The sequence below is a fragment of the Pristis pectinata genome, chromosome 20 (assembly GCF_009764475.1).
Source record: "Pristis pectinata isolate sPriPec2 chromosome 20, sPriPec2.1.pri, whole genome shotgun sequence".
Lineage (NCBI taxonomy): Eukaryota > Metazoa > Chordata > Chondrichthyes > Rhinopristiformes > Pristidae > Pristis > Pristis pectinata.
Genome location: NC_067424.1, coordinates 26,466,008 through 26,483,273, shown reverse-complemented (window position 1 = coordinate 26,483,273; position 17,266 = coordinate 26,466,008). Strand labels below are relative to the sequence as shown.

Genomic DNA, 17,266 nt, shown 5'->3' with positions numbered 1-17,266 from the left:
TGTTGTGTCTATTGCTGCATCTCCCTTCTGTCTGCACACCCACACTATCAAAAGCAATCAGCTGCAATCACTTGAAATGATTATTCTCTCCTGAGAGCAAGAAAGATAAGGCCAACTATAGTACACCAAATGGTGCCCTGGTTTATAGTTCATCAACATATACTGCATAATAGACCTGTAGTCTCCTTAGCTTAAACTATCAAGTAATTTCTGCACTTTATTTCTCATTAGATTGAAGGACATAGATTTCTTTTTCTATTCATTTGAAGAGAATACAGCCAGTATTGTCAATTAGTTGACCTGTGTAACACAATGTATTGGTAAAGGTGCTTAGAGTCTCTTATCACTCCAAATCAGAAATTCTGATTGTTTAAAAAAATAGCAAAAAGTCTGTCATGACAAAGCAGCTGAATTAGGAAAAGAATACAATGTCCAAAAGGCATCATTTGTCTTGATCATGACCATTATCACTTTAGACAGTCTTAGATCTAAATGTCAATAATTCATATAAATTTGCTTTCTTAAATATCATGAGAGTCAAAAACAATGTTTGATGTAAAACACGACATTGCCAACTCAATTCTATTTGTCCAATTGTACTTTAAAGCTTCTCAATCTGAAGTGGATTCTTTCATCAATCGGGGAATTGAATTTAGGAGCCGAGAGGTATTGTTGCAGTTATATAGGTCCCTGGTCAGACCCCACTTGGAGTACTGTGCTCAGTTCTGGTCACCTCACTACAGGAAGGATGTGGAAGCCATAGAGAGGGTGCAGAGGAGATTTACTAGGATGCTGCCTGGAATGCAGAGCATGCCTTATGAAAGTAGGTTGAGGGAACTTGGCCTTTTCTCCTTGGAACAACGGAGGATGAGTGGGGACCTGATCGATGTGTATAAGATGATGAGAGGTATTGATCAGGTAGATAGTCAGAGGCTTTTCCCCAGGGCTGAAATGATGGCCACAAGAGGACATAGGTTTAAGGTGCCGGGGAGTAGGTATAGAGGAGATGTCAGGGGTAAGTTTTTTACTCAGAGAGTGGTGAGTGCGTGGAATGGGCTGCCAGCAATGGTGGTGGAGGCGGATACAATAGGGTCTTTTAAGAGACTGTTAGATAGATACATGGATCTGAGAAAAATAGAGGGCTATGGGTAAGCCTAGTAATTTCTAGAGTAGGGACATGTTCAGCACAGCTTTGTGGGCCGAAGGGCCTGAATTGTGCTGTAGTTTTTCTATGTTCTATGTTCTATGGATTGTAGGGAAGATGTTGATAAGGATATTGATATGACATCTAGAAAAGTCATCATTGGAGATGCACCATTGGAGAATGAAACATAGTTATTGGGAATGATAACATTAGAGGAATAAGTGGTTCAGTGTTTTATACACATTGATTTACAATAAGCCTTCAATAAGGTGTCAGACAAAAGCCATTGTGATTTCACTTTTGAATTTTAGGATTGGTGTTCCAGATTTTATGTGTGATAAGAATTTTGTTGAGATGTGATAGACAGGGAGTTGATGATAGGGGAATGGATCTGCATGGAAATTGTTCCAGAGTCTACTGTTGAGATGACAATGGTTAATCATTTCCACAGTTGTTTTGGAAGGTATTCTTTATTAAATCAGTTACAAAATTGAAGACATAAAACACCATCACCATCTGCCAACTATGACTAAGCCAATTTTGGATCCAATTTGCCAAATTGCCTTGGATCCCATTGGCTTTAATCTTGTGGACCAGACTCTCATGTGTGGGACCTTGTCAAAGCCCCAACCAATGTCCATGTTAGTTATATCAATTACTATGCTCTCATCTACACATAATGATATCTCTTCAAAAATTTCAATCAAATTGGACATATGGCATATTTTGTTGCTTTCCTCTGTACATTGTTTAAAGTATAAACATTATCTGTCTATTGTTCAAAGTGTGTTCAGCCAAGGAGTGATTGCTCAGTTCTGCCCTTTCATAAAAATATGATTGCTCATGGGAGTGTCAGAAATAAAGATGCAACATTTCGTCCTGGAAATCCCTTCACTAAATTTTAATATCACCCTCTGGTCATTTCTAAGTGTCTCGTAAACAGTATCTACTGTGAGGTTGTCAAATTGGCATCATCAGGTTTCCCTGTGTAATTCCGTCCTGTGTCAATTTTAGCCTGTACTATCACTTTGATCTTTTGGAGGTTCTCACGGCTGTTCAACCTTGAGCAACAAGCTTGGCAGCCAGCCCTTAAAGGGACATGGCACAGTATAAGTAGCACTCTTTCAGCTTCTGTGGAATGTCGCTGCTTTAACAATGGATGTTGTAATGATGGGACGGTGCTCCCAGGGACTCAAAGAGACATGAAATGACTGGTGAAAGACAGTACCAGCAGGAAGCATGAACTTTGTGCAAGGGGCCATGAAGGCTCTACAGGGCCACAGGCAGATGTACCTGGATAAAGGTTGCCATAGAGGTCCCTTTAAGGATGTGAGTGCATTGCAGGAGTGGCTATGATTTAGGCAAGTCTTTGGTGCAGATAAATCTTTGTGCCTGCTCTGCTTGTTGATGTGGACTTAAGGAAAAGTAGATGAGGTTTGCTCTCCTTGAGCATGGAACTTGGATGACCTCCCAAATGTAGCAAATGAGCAGCAGACTTTGAAATGTGGCGGTAATTCATGGGACCAGCCTGAAAAGATCCTGAGACTAGGACACTCAGAGTAATCATGATCACAGTCTGGATAAATACATGAAGTCATATTTAAAGTTGCAGAGTGTCACACAACTAACTAAGGACAAAGAATGCAGTTTAAGTGTCGGTTAAGTTGCAGGGAAACTGATTTAGTAAAAGCTGGTTATTCTGGGAATAACTTAAAACCAGTGAGGTTAAAAATCACATTGGAACTGAATTTTGGAAATTGCGCCATTGTCAATGTCATTTGGGGGAATTTTACAGCAGAAGAAAAGGTGGTACTGCACTGAAATGTCACCTGTTAAAACACATGACGGGTGCTAAGACCTCCGGAAATGGAGATGAGGGATAAACCAATGTTCGAATGCATTGCAGCATTTTCTTTAGAGTTGCCCAAAGGAATTTCTAGGTTGGTACCTTCTTGCATCAAAAAGTTCCTGTTAGTTCCTTCCTAGAAGCAACGGTCATGGGATTATTCTTCACTGCCAGCCGTCCCATTTTGAATTGCTTTTCAGTATTGCCTGGATGTGTCAGTGATTACAACTATAACTGCTCAATTACTTTTCAAGGTCTAGGAAAATTACATTCCATTAATTCTCTATTTATATTGCACATTTGTTTAATATGGAATATCTGTCAATAATAAATTTCATTTGTATTATTGATATAATTTGTAAATTGTTTCCTATGTTTCCATTCTCAGTTGCAAATTTGGCAATACTAAGACTGGTTTAGCTTTCAGGTCTGTTATGTAGTTAAGAAAAATCGCAAAAATTACTGACCACAATGATGGCTTACACTCGAGGCTGACAATGCACCTCTTATGAAAGCTATGTTTTCTGTTCCATTTCAAACCCTCTCCCAAGTTCTTCCCTGGATCCCCAAGGGTTTTAGTTTAATTAGAAGTCTTTCAAGTGAAACATCTCCACATGAGTGCCAGTATGACACTAATGTCATTCACTTTGAATAGTTGTCTACTTGTCAGCAATATTTAGAGAGTGTAATGGAGCAGGAAGAATGGAATGAACAAATTCAGGCCTTCCTAGGACCCAGTAAGTTGCTGGCAATCTATTTGTTATCTGGACTGAGGGACAACGGGAATTCTTAAAATCTAGTTGGCTTTCCTGAGGCTACAAACTCAGCAATATCAAACAGCAACCTAGCATCTAGGTTCAACTGAGTTTTGGGCAAAAATATATTAATTACACTGTGGGAAATTATAATCCTTTTTTCCAATGTGAATTTTGCAGCAATTTTCATCCACGTTCAACTATAATGTTATTGCTATTTAATATTAAAATAACTGCAAACACAAATTCAGTCAAAAATCATCATTATGGTTTCTGCATTCGGAATGTTTCCTGAACTAAATTAACAGCAGGATACTAACTATACCTGTTAACACAAATTAAATAGGCTGCTGTTTCTCAATGACTGCATTTAGCTTTGCTTTATTCTATTATGTTAAATTTAAGCCCACTTGGATCCAGAAATGTATGATATTAGGCAAAGGAACATTAAAAACAATACTGTGGAATTTTGGAACAGGGAATCATGTACAGTAAAGGACCTGTATGGTTAACATCAGAGCTGCATGTAGACCTTGTAAATGCCACATCATGGTCAAGCTGGTCACTGGGAAATGAGTCCACATTTAAGGAATTTTCCCTATGGTAGTCATGATACAGTCGCAGAAAAGACAGCTTGAAGGTGAGAGAAAGTGTGCAGGTGGGAGAGACAGTACTCCCTAATGTGTCTAGGCACCCACCAACATCTGTCTGGCTTGGCTGAGTCCTGACCTGTGGATGGCCATGAGCCATTGCAAAGTGTGGGCTGATCAAGGGACCACTGATCATTGCATCTAGCCTAGAAGTTTTTTGCACACAGAGGATGTGATCGACAAAGATGTTGACCATTGAAAGGCTCGCAGAAGCTATTAGCATGACACTGATGCCACATTGCAGACACCTTAATTTCCATTTCATTTCCAGGTTTTTCTATGAGCAAATAGAGAAGGTCCTAGGTTTTAGGCAAAAACTCCAGTTTCTCCTGCAGTGTAGGAAGCATGCACTTCATGATCCATGACTTCATCAGATTTGCAACAAATGCCAAGCAAACATCAGCTACCATTAGATGAATCACACATGGAAGACCCGAGGTCAATTTCCTGATGGGAGGCAATCACCAGTGTTATCTACCCTGGGTAAAACTGCATAAAACATGTAAATGGGCTCAATTTCTAGGCTATCTGAGAAGAGTTCTATGACACTTACTACGGCAACAGCCACTATCACTTGAACTCTGACTTGCTGAGGTATATTAGTTTTCATTAATGGCCTAGATTTTGTGGATGACAACCCCTGTCACTCTCCTCACTGATATTGCCCAAACATGCTTACTCTAGCCTTTTAAAGGACATTAGTTCTAATCAAGCATCTGACCCAGTCCTCCTGAGGGGATCTGTAGGGAGTCTGTGAGCTGGAATTGCTGGTAGAGCTGGAATAGCAACATGGAGGCACTCCAGCATATCAGATTGTCATGTAGTGTCTTAACCAATAAGTATAAAAGAGATTTCAATTGCATACAGAAAGCAGTAAAGATTGGGCAAGAAATACAATTAAGAAAAAGTCAAGAGAAACAGGCAGAAAAAAGAAAAAAAAATCAAAATTTAACATTAGCATCTGAAGAAATTTGATGCTATAATTGCAAAATTAAACTTTCATGACTGGAGAGGTAGTTCAGCAGTAATTGTTACTTATCATACTGTTTATAAATTCTGTGTGCATGAACTAAAACTTTTTTTTCTGATGTTTTTGGCAGGGACCAAATAGACAAAGGTAGTAGGTTTTTGGCATTTCAGTGATTTCAGCCATGAGTCTAACTGCAGAGATTGTAGCAGCACACACTGCGAGGGAGAAAGGTATGTCTAACAGCAGCTTCCCAAGTTCTGCAATAAGTCCACAGACAGAAGTTGCTGTTAGATTTACTCTGTTATAACAATGAGTGCTTCATCAATGCTCTCCACACAAAGTTCAGGTCTTTTTCTACACTTGCTTCTTTTTAATGGAACAATTATTATGTTTATTGACCTAGTGCGAACACTGTTATTGTTTCAGGACATTTGCGATGCAATCATGGTGACTGCCCTTCAGTACCTTGACTTCCTGCAGTAAGTGTAAAGAAACCTGGCATCCTACACACAGGGAATCTGAGACTTATGGGGACAGAGCAAAAAATGGTATGTAATCTCAACCAATCAGATTGAACAATGTCAGCTGAGGTAGAATATTTTATTCAATGTATAATTGTGTACAAAGTAGGAAATAAATGAAGACAAACATAAATGGGATTAAGAGAGTGAGATAAAAGAGATCTAAAATAAAAACAAGATTAGTACCAGAGAGGTTGTCTGGCAGTAATTAACATGTATCATTCAACTGATAATTCACAGACACTTGAATGTACAAACTGAGTCTTCTGGTGGCATATTTGTGTGGTAAATATTTTCAAGGTGTAGGGTAACTTCTTGATTTCTGTGTGAAGACACTGGAAATTGCTGTTCAATTTATCCTTTAGTAGCCTATTCCTACTGATAAATTAACTGATATTTCTAAAAAATTCAGTTAAAATCAAAAAATCTGGGCCAACCTGCTAGTGACATTTACTGTGATGGAAATAGTCAGAGTTGCTCTTAAGCCTAAATCTGAAAAAACTTGCAGTCACCTAATTATTGTAAAATATAGATTATAAATGTGGTAAGATACTATCAGCTGCATGTTTACCTCTTCACCATTATTCTTGAAGATGAGACATTCAACTCCTTTCCATTTAATTATTGCATTGTGAGCATTAGTTTCCATATCCTGCTTCACTGTGTTTACAGTTCAAAAATTGCCTTAGCTTTTAGAGCTATCAAAAGTACAGTGATAATAAAAATGTATTGGAGAGTCAATAATTTATTCTAAGTTCAGTACCATTTGAAGCAAGTGCCAAACTTCACTGGCATGCCTTCTGCTGGCAAGTAATTCCATCTATCACAGCTGTGCTGCACACGTGACTGTGAGAAAAATGGCAAAATGTGGACCTGACCAGAAACAGATAGGAGTTTTGTATTGTGTCTTTGTTTAACAATAGACCGATAAAGAAAATCCTGGTGTATTTGAAACACAGCCGAGACATATCTTTCAAAGAAGGTCTGTTTTTCAAAAATCTATTGACAGCTTCAAAAAACTGCTTGAGCAGAGAAATCGTTCATCTGAAAGTCGCATCTGGTTCAATTGTATGTGCTCATCATTCTAATTGGTTATAAATCTGGGTCCGTCATATCTCAAGGAAGTTAAAGCATGCATACATAATAACTATGTGTAAAATAAGCACAAAATAATTTCAAAAAAGGTAAGGATAACCACCCAAAAATAACAAATCTACTAAATATCTTATTATTAAATAGACTCTATGTAATATCTCCAGTAAGAGATGCAGCGCAATTAATACTTTAGCAATAATAACATTAAACAATAATTTATCCTGCAAGTTAACACAGAACTGGTGGCATTACATCAGCCATCTGTCATGCACACCTTTTTAATGTTCTCTTCTACCGAAGTGAATGGCTCTGGCTTATTGGATGGGCTGAATATCAGGCATCCAATTCAATACCACCTGTTTTACACCACATCCACAGATGAACTGCTACCCTGGTTTTAGTTGGCTGCTACTTTATTTCTCAGCAAAGGTGGATTCTGAATATGGCTAAGACATTTTTTCAATACAGCGTTAGATGACATCAAATCTTCAACTTTAACCCATAACTATTAAGTACATGATATTGTAAACTGTGATTGCTTGGAGTATGTTGACCTAATCTGGAATACCAGCTTGGGGTTTTGCTCTGAAATATGTTCATAAAGAAAGGGATGTCTGTCAATCATCTGTATAACTGCCCTATCACCATCCACATATAAATACCATACCGTGCTCAGCAGGATTTCACCAACATTTTTCAACTTTAAATAATGTGGCAACAAGCAAGATAAAATAAGATGCAGGATAAACACAATTTCAATGTTAATAAATATTCTTTCTTAACATTACAATCCTGGTCAAGGGATTCAACAGTTTAAACATAGCCATGTGTTGTGGCTTCCAACAACTTTTAAATTCAAGATTCAAATTCAGACACATTATATTGTTCTTGGTTGGTTTTCTGCATGTTCTTGAAATTCTATAAGTGTTCATAACATTACCAACCAACACTATATTTGTGATGGGAACCTATAACTGAAGTGACTTCCTAAGGTAATTAAGTACATAAAAGAAAGAACAAGTTACAACTTACAGCCATATGTCCTTTGTGGAAATCGTATTACAAATTTCATTAAAACAAAGCAGTCTTTATCAAAGAACAGATGGGCCAAAATGTTTGAGCAGCATCCATGAATAATTGTGCAGGTTTTGGAACACATCCATTTGGCAAGGCTATTCTGATTTTGCTCTGATCTTGTAATGCATTTTAACAATTTCCTTGTGACAGGAAATCAATGTTTTACCACACAAGTCTAGGATAAAGGTAACTTTTTTTTCTTGTTGCAGATACCATGAGGCTGCAAGAGTGCTGGAAGTCAACTTGATAAGAAGGAAACTCAAAAGAAATGCACAATAATTTGGCTCCTCAGAGGTTACAGTCTATCCTTGCTCATTTTAAAAGCAATCTTTTTTTAGTTTTGTCAATTATTCAAAGTTCCATATTAGTAAATTATGGCAATTTGGAATCCATTTGTATTTAGATTTTGTGATTCTAGTGTGCTTAAACTCCATTACTACTGTCCACCTTCATTATAGTTTGTTTTGTACTGTTTCAGGAAGATGCAAAATTAGAAGTGATCAGGTGTCAAAGCTGTCTCATGAAATACTGTATTCATTATTTCAGGATATGAATGGTCAACATTAATCATACTCTGACAGAAGCAACTGTTGAGGGCACAGAATCAAAAGAAATACCTTAAATGAGTAAAGGTGAACTTTAAACATGGGATTTTTAACACTTTGTTGCATCCCTTTACCTGGTATGCCATGAACACAGAACACATTTGAGGCTGCATGTATCAAAATTTTGCAAAACCTGACTTGATAATTTCGACTCACATTTTCTTTCTATTACATTACCTGATTTCCACCTGAGTTTTTCACGTCTTTCATGTTGATGTCATTCTTTTTCCCCTTTCCCTTCTCCTTCTTATTTTTCTTCTTTTTGCAGCAGCATTTCTTGCAGATGCAGAGGCAGCAGGTCAGAAGAAGCAGGCCACTGACAATGGCAATGGCTATCAACGCCCAGGGTGGCACTGGCAAATGGATTTGGAAACACAACTGATAAATGTGGCATCAATCTCAGCATCAAAATTCAGTGCTTCCTGGCAATATATTTCAGGGAAACGGCTTTACTTTTTGGCAGTACCTTTCACCAGTAGCTCATTGCTCAGAGGACAGTGTACCACCTAGATGTAACTGATATCCTGGGATATCTATCGCACACCAAGTGGAAAGGCACTTGCTGTGAGGAGGAAAGAAAATCAACTAATGATGGCATGCTCCAAAGAGCAAACGTAGGTCAGGAAAGTTTGGGGGGTTGTGGGGAGGTGATAGGAAATGTGAAGAAAGAATAACAGGAACCTGAAGATGACTTGCAGATTCAGTGTAGAGCTGGAAAAGCACTTCTAGTCTTTGAGTCCGGATTAAGTAAGTAAATCATCTGTTATGGAATGTTTTGGTGCTGTCTTCCAGCAGGTCCTCTGACCCAAGTGCTCTCCAGCTGAGAAAGCTGACCACAGTATGCACAGTGTAGGTTCATCAATACTATTAATGATTCAGGCCAGCACAAGGTATATTGGATCACCTGTCTACATTTAGTTTCTAAGACTTAATACCTAAATCAATACCCAAGTCAATTAATCTTTATATAATCAGTTAAACCTATTAAAACAGACATCCTTCCTACATTCAAATACAAGTCAAGGCATCTAAAATATACTCAATAAATTAGAACTGGTTATTTTGTACGGGTTTTCATATTTGTTTTGCTTGAAAGTAACATTGTCCTCCTCTTCACCCTTCCCCCTCAAAAGCATCTTACTTGACAAATCCAGCGAGTTGCCATTTGAGGCTCCAGCAAACATGCATGAGTCTTTGCTGCATATTTAACCATGTTTTTGGCCATTCTGATTAGAAACAGTTGAAATAAGACTGTTTACCATCTAAATATATTCATTTTTAAACCCTGCGAATACATGGAATCCAGTATGTTGAACTAAAAAGAGTGAATTGTTGAACAGAAATAAACTTAACCTTATGATTTGAAAGAAAGCATACATACATGGAATTTTCTGCAGTTCATTCATAAATTTTTCTTTCAGCTTCTCAAACATGTCATCTTTCCCCTCCCCAGGACCTCCAGCCTCTGTTGAGTTATCTCCAGTGTCGATAGGCATCACGGTGGTTGTGGCAATGGGTGCCACCAAAGCCTCTGGGTGACTTGGTCTGGACTTCATCTTGAGACCGGCTGGTAGGTTAGAGAAAAACAAAGATGATTTAGGAAAATATACTTGTGCGTCACAAGATTCTAATTTAATTCAGTTCCTTCCAATGATTTCTTTGTTGTGGTTAGTGAATAATGGATAGTTGGACTTATTAATTATTTAAAACAGGAAAGAAGGTTGAATAGAATGCTGACTCAAAGTAGCAATGGACATATTATATAGGAATGAAGTTGTATTAATCAATATAGCAGAGAAGCAGTGCAGAGGAATCATTCCAATGTTGTACTGCACACCTTGAAGCCAATGCATCTATTCTTGCTAATGTGATTTCAAAGGAAAATGATTATAAATCTGGGAGCAAGTTCTAAAGTTATGATGATGAACTAAACCAAGACTCCTTCCAATGTTTTGTTTGTTAGCTGTAAATTATTAACTTGAACACAGGAAGTCTGCAGGGTTTTTCCACAGTACTTCCCTTTTATATTCATTTATCCAGTACCAGCTAACAGTTCATCTCCTTTCATCACCTTCCAACAGCATCGATGACTTCACAACATATAATTATCCACATTTGTACCTGTACGTGGGTCATCTTGTGCCCTAGAAAAGGTAACGATAGGTTCCAATCATTCATGTAGGATTTTTTTTTCCTACTGTGTTTGGACTGAATTTCAGTCAGTGTTGGTGAATTAGAATGTCAACCACAGTGACAAATGGTCCTGACTATGAAGAATATTGGAAAGTATGGAGGTGTTAAGTAAAAATTCCCTCTGATGCAACAAACTAAAATGAGATATTTTAACATTATCAGTTAAGACAATAAAGCATAAACATTCTCAGATCATTCCATCTTTCAAGGCTGTATTGTTGCAAAGAAAAATAAAGAAAAATTTTATGAAGGAAGTTGGTAAATATCCACCAGAAGATAAGATGAAGAGCCTTGAGAATCAACTTGGGAGATGCATAAATTCTAGCTGGAAAACCAATCCAAGGAAGGCATGAGAATTCATTGGAAAATTCCTCACATCAAGCTGGGCTACAGAGTTTAAAAGATCTTAATACAATTTCTCTCTTCTATCAGCAGCTGGATCTTGGCCCTCAACTTTTCTACATTGTTTTACTGAATTATCAAAATGAGTAAAGTCACAAAATCTTTGATCAACAAGAATACAATCAATGAATTAAATATGAAATATAACTTTCTTTTAAGAATATTATCAATGGTAAGGCATCAACATGTATTACAGAGACTAAAAAAAGTTGTATATTCTAAATATTGTAATCATTGTATCTGAGAGTTTTATTCTTATTTACTATAATGTTTTCCAATGCAAAAGGAGCGAGAGCAGTACTGAATATTAATTTTCAGCAACAAAACAATCTCCTGGAGGAACTCAGCAGGTTGAGCATCATTTGGGGATGGGGGACAAGGGAGAGTGAGGAATGGAAAAGGAATAGTCGATGTTTCAGGTCAAAGCCCTGCATCAGGTTCCTCCAGTAGATTGCTTGTTGCCCGAGATGCTGCCACCTCCATTCTCTTGTGTTTATATTAATTATCAGAACTTTTGAACAAATCATGAGGGAACAACAGTTCAGGTTGCATGTGAAGTGTGCTTCAGCAGATCAGTGGAGGGCAAGTACTTTTATGAGCTACTAGCTATTGACTTAGCTAATGTTACTTTTGACCGTTAGATTCATGGCAAGATGTCTGATACTTGAGATCCATTGGTTAATAATGATGAGGGATGTAGAGAAGGAGTAATTTTATTCATCTTTAGATTGGAGTCAAGTCCTAAATCTGGCTCAGTTCACTCACTCCCAGGTAATGAAAGTTTTCTTTTCCTCAATTTCCTCCTCTTCCTTAATTTACAAGTGTCATGGGTACAAAGGGTGTTCAAGTTGTGGTGACAATTATAACTAGAAGAAATCAAAAGATAAACTTACTTAACTGACAAAGCTGCTAAAGCCACCCTCTATCACTTGAGGCTTCTATTGCTTACCCACACAAAAATGATACAACTAATGTCATATTAATTGACACAGTTTCCCATCTAATTTTTGGATGGACAATGATGTGTAACAAAATGCAATGAAGATATGGCACTCAAGTGTTTATATAATGCTTCTTCTTACAAAACTGTAGTTTAATGCTACTTATTTACACTTCAATAACTTTTGACATAAATGAATCGAAACTGAATTGAAAATGGAAAAATAATGCAAATATAATAAGATATTATTTCTCAAGTGAATGTATTCTAATCTTCTTTGGCATTCTACATAACAAATATAACTCACAACAATGAATTTCAAAGGGTGCTCTCCAGTAATTCTTTAAACTATTGAATTCATTACACATAATATACAATCCCTCCTTCCTTTACATTATGTGATTATGGCTTTTTAACATGTGAAATAGTAATAGTATTAAAACTGAGTTTTGGCATACCTCTATTAAGCAGATTCTGATTATATCTTCATAATAGCAAAAAATGTGAAATAATTTTGGCAGCACAAGTTAATCTGTTTTCCTTTTATCATCTTATGTAAGGCAGAACTGTCCCCATTTCCTGAATGTTATGCAAACTATAAGGAACACTTAGGTAGCTGTAGAATATCATTTCTTTGTCAGCTAATGGAGAGGATCATATTATGTGAAGAAACTTGGAACTCTACAAACACTACAAATAGCAAAGGGCTACAACTTTCTAAAAAGAAGGCCCACTACCTATTCAAGGTCAAAAAATGCCAACCTCACTCATGATCCCATATCCTGAGAGTAAAAGAAAGAAACCTTTCTGCACAAGTGTGATAATATTGTTATTCCAGTCATACATTGTTATCCCAATTTATAACAAAGATTTCCAAAATTAATGGACTTGAAAACATTTGGTGGAAACATAAGCATAATTTGGCTCTATTCTCACTGCTGTCATGAAGAGAAGGTTTCATTCTTTCAAAAATGTTTGGCCATCATGTATTGGAGGTTTGGACTGAGGAGATTATTTCATTGTTGGATGTTGTGCACGTTCTCATCTCCATTACTACTTAATATTTCACTTAAATTAAAAAATAATTATCATTTTTTGGATCATCCACATCTTTTTCTGCAAATGAAGTGTAAATCTACTGTGGAATATGGATGCAGTTATTTGCACAATTTGATGGCAATGCCAACTCTCTAGGGTTATCCTGGAGACTTTCAGAATTGAAGTCCAAAGTCCTGGTCATTACTGTAAAGTCAGAGATAAATTGTGTGTTGTATCTCTTTATTCATTAGTTGGGAAATATTAATATAACCTGTGTCATTGGTCAATTAAATCATGGCTGATCTAATATTTCCTTTGCCAGCTGGAAGATAAATTTCATTTGATGAATTTCTTGTGAGTCATGTTGGGATGTTTTGCTATATTAAAGGTATCTTATCGTTTACATTCAAGCTCCTGTTGGAGTTCACAGCCTTTTATTCGTCCACCTCTCCCTCCCCACCTACCAACCACTGCCACCCCCCTCCCCTCCACTACCACCACCAACTTCACTCTGTACAGCATAATACTTGTAAGCTAAATCTTTAATACACTAGGTTGTTTATGTTAACAGGACCACTGTTCATACTTTTGCCTCTGCAATCCTATGCTTAAGTTCTTTGAACATTTTTATATAAGATCACTCTTGTTGAGAAATAATCTGCACCCTGTATCACGTAATTGCAAAGAGACGTAGATATTTGTGTTGCTGGTTTGGAGATTAAAATATAGAACTGAATTTATGCAAGTGTCAGATTTCCTGTCTTATCTCAGACTTAATTGTAGATATACACAATAGAGTGACTCACAATGGCACTGGGTCGTGATTCCACAGCAACCGGTATATTACCAGAATGTGGACTTATCTCTGCCAAGTAAGTCAGTTTGAAATAAAAGCTATTTGCATATATTGCTATGCATAATTGCTTTTCAAGTTTGAGAGATTATAAAACTGCAACCTCGTCACTTTTAATTTAATTGTTCAAAACATGGGAAGTAAAAGGCCAGGGAATAGTTGAAGGAACAACTGAGGGAGTCTATTGGAATAAAAAGGTCAATGTCAGAGAATGAAGAAAATTATTCACCACATTTTTCTTATTATTCATGGCATGTGGGCATTAACAGCAAAGCTAGATCATCCCTAATCACCTTTGAATTGGTGACTTGCTAGGCCATTTCAGAGGACTGGAGTCAAACAAAGGCTGTAGGTCATTATGGAAAGACTGCAAATTTCTTTCCTTAAAGAAAATTAAAGAATCAGGTAGGCTTTTTGGAGTAATCTGGAGTTCATGACATCTTTTTATTGTGGATTATTTAATGAGCAATATGAATTTGCTAGTTGCAGTGATAAGTTTTGAACTGATGTTCATTTTTTTGAATGATGAGTTCACTTTGGCCCATAATATTCTGTTAATATATTGCTCTTAACGTAGCAAAATATCCCCAGGTCCTTCATTGGAGCTTTATCAAACAAAATTCAACCCCAGTATTTCCTGTTCCCCTCCCTTCCCATTATCATTAACTGAGGTGGTGTTGGTTTGGCTTGTCCTGGGAATCTGGGAATATTATGCTGAAACTAATCATTGATGATGCACAAGAGTTTCCTGTGCTGATTTTCTCTTGACTTCCCTTCTCCTTCTGCAGGGGCAGCATTGGATTTTGACAGCATCATCTACAGCAGGTGAGATGTGGGAATCGTCCAATGAAGCCACTCAATCTAAGTGCTTTAACTCAGGAACACAAAGGCAGCAAAATGTTTATAGAGTCCAAAATCTAACCAAAATACTCATATGTGATAACAGAGAAAAACATTGTTTCAAGCTTGCTACAGAGCACAGTATGAAAAGAAACGGAGTTCACTATTCTTTCGACCCCCACAGCAGTTTCTAACAATGTGGTACAAAAGCATATGAGAATGTTGCACATTTGTTGCAGTACTCTGGTGGACTGGACTCAATTTGGTTGGTAACTCTTTTGGAGATCTGCCATAATGAAAAATCAAATCAATAAAGTAAACAATTAGTTATTTGATGAAGAGAAATAGGATTATACTTTCTGAATGAATGCAAAATGTACTCCAGTGAGAAAGAAGTTCATTTTCATTACTATAAGCCTTCGGTTACAGAATATGGATGCTTAATATAATAGCCACACTAACAATAATATAAATGGAACATTTTTGTTCAATGATCCTAAACTAATTAATCCCAACCTCATTAAAAGATTTTAATTCAATTTGAGGGCCAAGCTGGATCTTGGACCTCAACTTCTCTACATTACTTTACTGAATTATCAAAATAAGTGAAGTCATAAAATGTTTGATCAACAAGAATACAATTAAAGAATTAAATATGAAATATATTTTTCTTTTAAGAATATTAACAATGGTAAGGCATCAACATGTATTGCAGAGAATAAAAAAAGTTGTATATTCTACATATTGTGATCATTGTATCTGAGAGTTTTATTCTTATTTAATATAATGCTTTCTAATGCAAAAGGAAGAACTTGCATTTATATGGCTGTTATCACAATCTCACGACTCCTAAAGAGTTTTACAGAAGCTGAAAGGCATTTCTCTGCAGGCACTTTTTTTTAACAATATCTAATTTGCACACAGCAAAAATCCACAAAAAGTAGTGGGATAAACAACCAGTTAATCTGTTTCAGTAGGTGCTAGTTGAAAGATAAATGTTGAGCAACACATCAGGAGAAGCGTAGAGTTACAGAAAGTGTCACGGTTTCTTTTGCATGTACGTATCTGTATAGGCATTACCTCTCACAATGCTGCACTGCTTCAGTATTACACTGAAGTGTTAGCATAGATGATATTTTAAATTGTGTGGGCATAAAGCTCTAGCAAACAGTGAAATGACAACAATGCCTATTTCTACATTTGTGGGATTTTATTCATTTATTTCTTCTTCTTGAAAATGAAATATTTTGATCTGTTGTTTGGTGGTCAGATTTGTAAGTGGGATTAGAATGGCATCATGGTTGGCACAGACATGGTGGGCCCAGGGACCTATTCATGTGTTGTACTGTTCCATGTTCTACATTCACTCTACTGCCTAGAAGCTGGTGCTGGTGTGTAGCTCTGGTGCCCAATCAGGTGACCCACATAAAAGGGAAAATTAGCAGAAAACTCAAGTGAAAAAATCTTTAGTGTGATTTTCATTCCAAATCATGTAGTAATATTTTACTTGTCTGGTTCCCAATAGCAGCTGCCTGCAGAGAATGTTGCTGAAACCACTCTAAAGTACGTCTTTCATGGAAGTGACAACGCAGTGGCTATGGAGGGGAAGGAAACTGAGGTGGGAAGGGTATGGGGAAAGGAGGTGACAATGGGAAGACGTAGACACGATGCTCTAATGTGTGTCAGGGCATCTCCTCCTGATGGTTTTGCTAATGGGCCTCCATGTCATGAATGGCCTCAAGTTACTGCCACTTATCGACTCATCAAGGGGGCCAGTGATCACAGTACCTTGGACTGAAGTATAGAGGTGCTGGCATCATTGTCAGAAGTTCATGGTCAATGCACAGAAAACTAAGTCGGGCAGGTGCTGTGGGGAAAAAATTATGAATGTGCTAGTGAGGGTCCTTTATTTTGAGTCAGTCTGTCAACTTGCTGTTGTGTTTATTCCTTGTTTTATTGTGAGTTATTAATGCAAGTCTTGGTCATGCCTTTAATAGCCAATGTCTGTTGGTAAACTCGGAAAGGTGTGCTGCAAATCAGACTATATCATTAGGTACAAATCTCTGAAGAGAGGAACATCAGACATGCTCAGGTGAATCACACTTGGAAGTGCATGGGTCACTTTCCTGATGGTTGCTAATCATCCCAGAAATGGTCACTAGCATGATCAATCCCGCATGTGGTAGTTAAAAAGCATATGCAAATGGATCCAGTTTCTAGGTGTACTTTTCCAAATCTTACCCATCTTTCAGGTCTCTCATGTGCAAGTCATTGAACTATCTCCACTCAATGCCATCCTGTGATATACACAGCAACAAAAGAGCAACAAGGCCCTTG

At 37.2% G+C, this 17,266-nt stretch overlaps 1 protein-coding gene across 2 annotated transcripts in view; it reads right to left on the bottom strand.

The window, feature by feature from the left end:
- The window catches only part of LOC127580820 (synaptotagmin-B), a 441,147-nt gene that overhangs the window by 94,383 nt on the left and 329,498 nt on the right, over positions 1-17,266 (bottom strand). For both annotated transcript variants that reach the window (XM_052034732.1, XM_052034733.1), the window contains exons 4-5: positions 10,045-10,230; positions 8,841-9,016 (exon numbers count right to left, since the gene is read on the bottom strand). In XM_052034732.1, coding sequence (XP_051890692.1) covers positions 8,841-9,016; positions 10,045-10,219 — 351 coding nt within the window. In that variant the 5' untranslated portion in view covers positions 10,220-10,230. The remainder of the gene's footprint in view (positions 1-8,840; positions 9,017-10,044; positions 10,231-17,266) is intronic.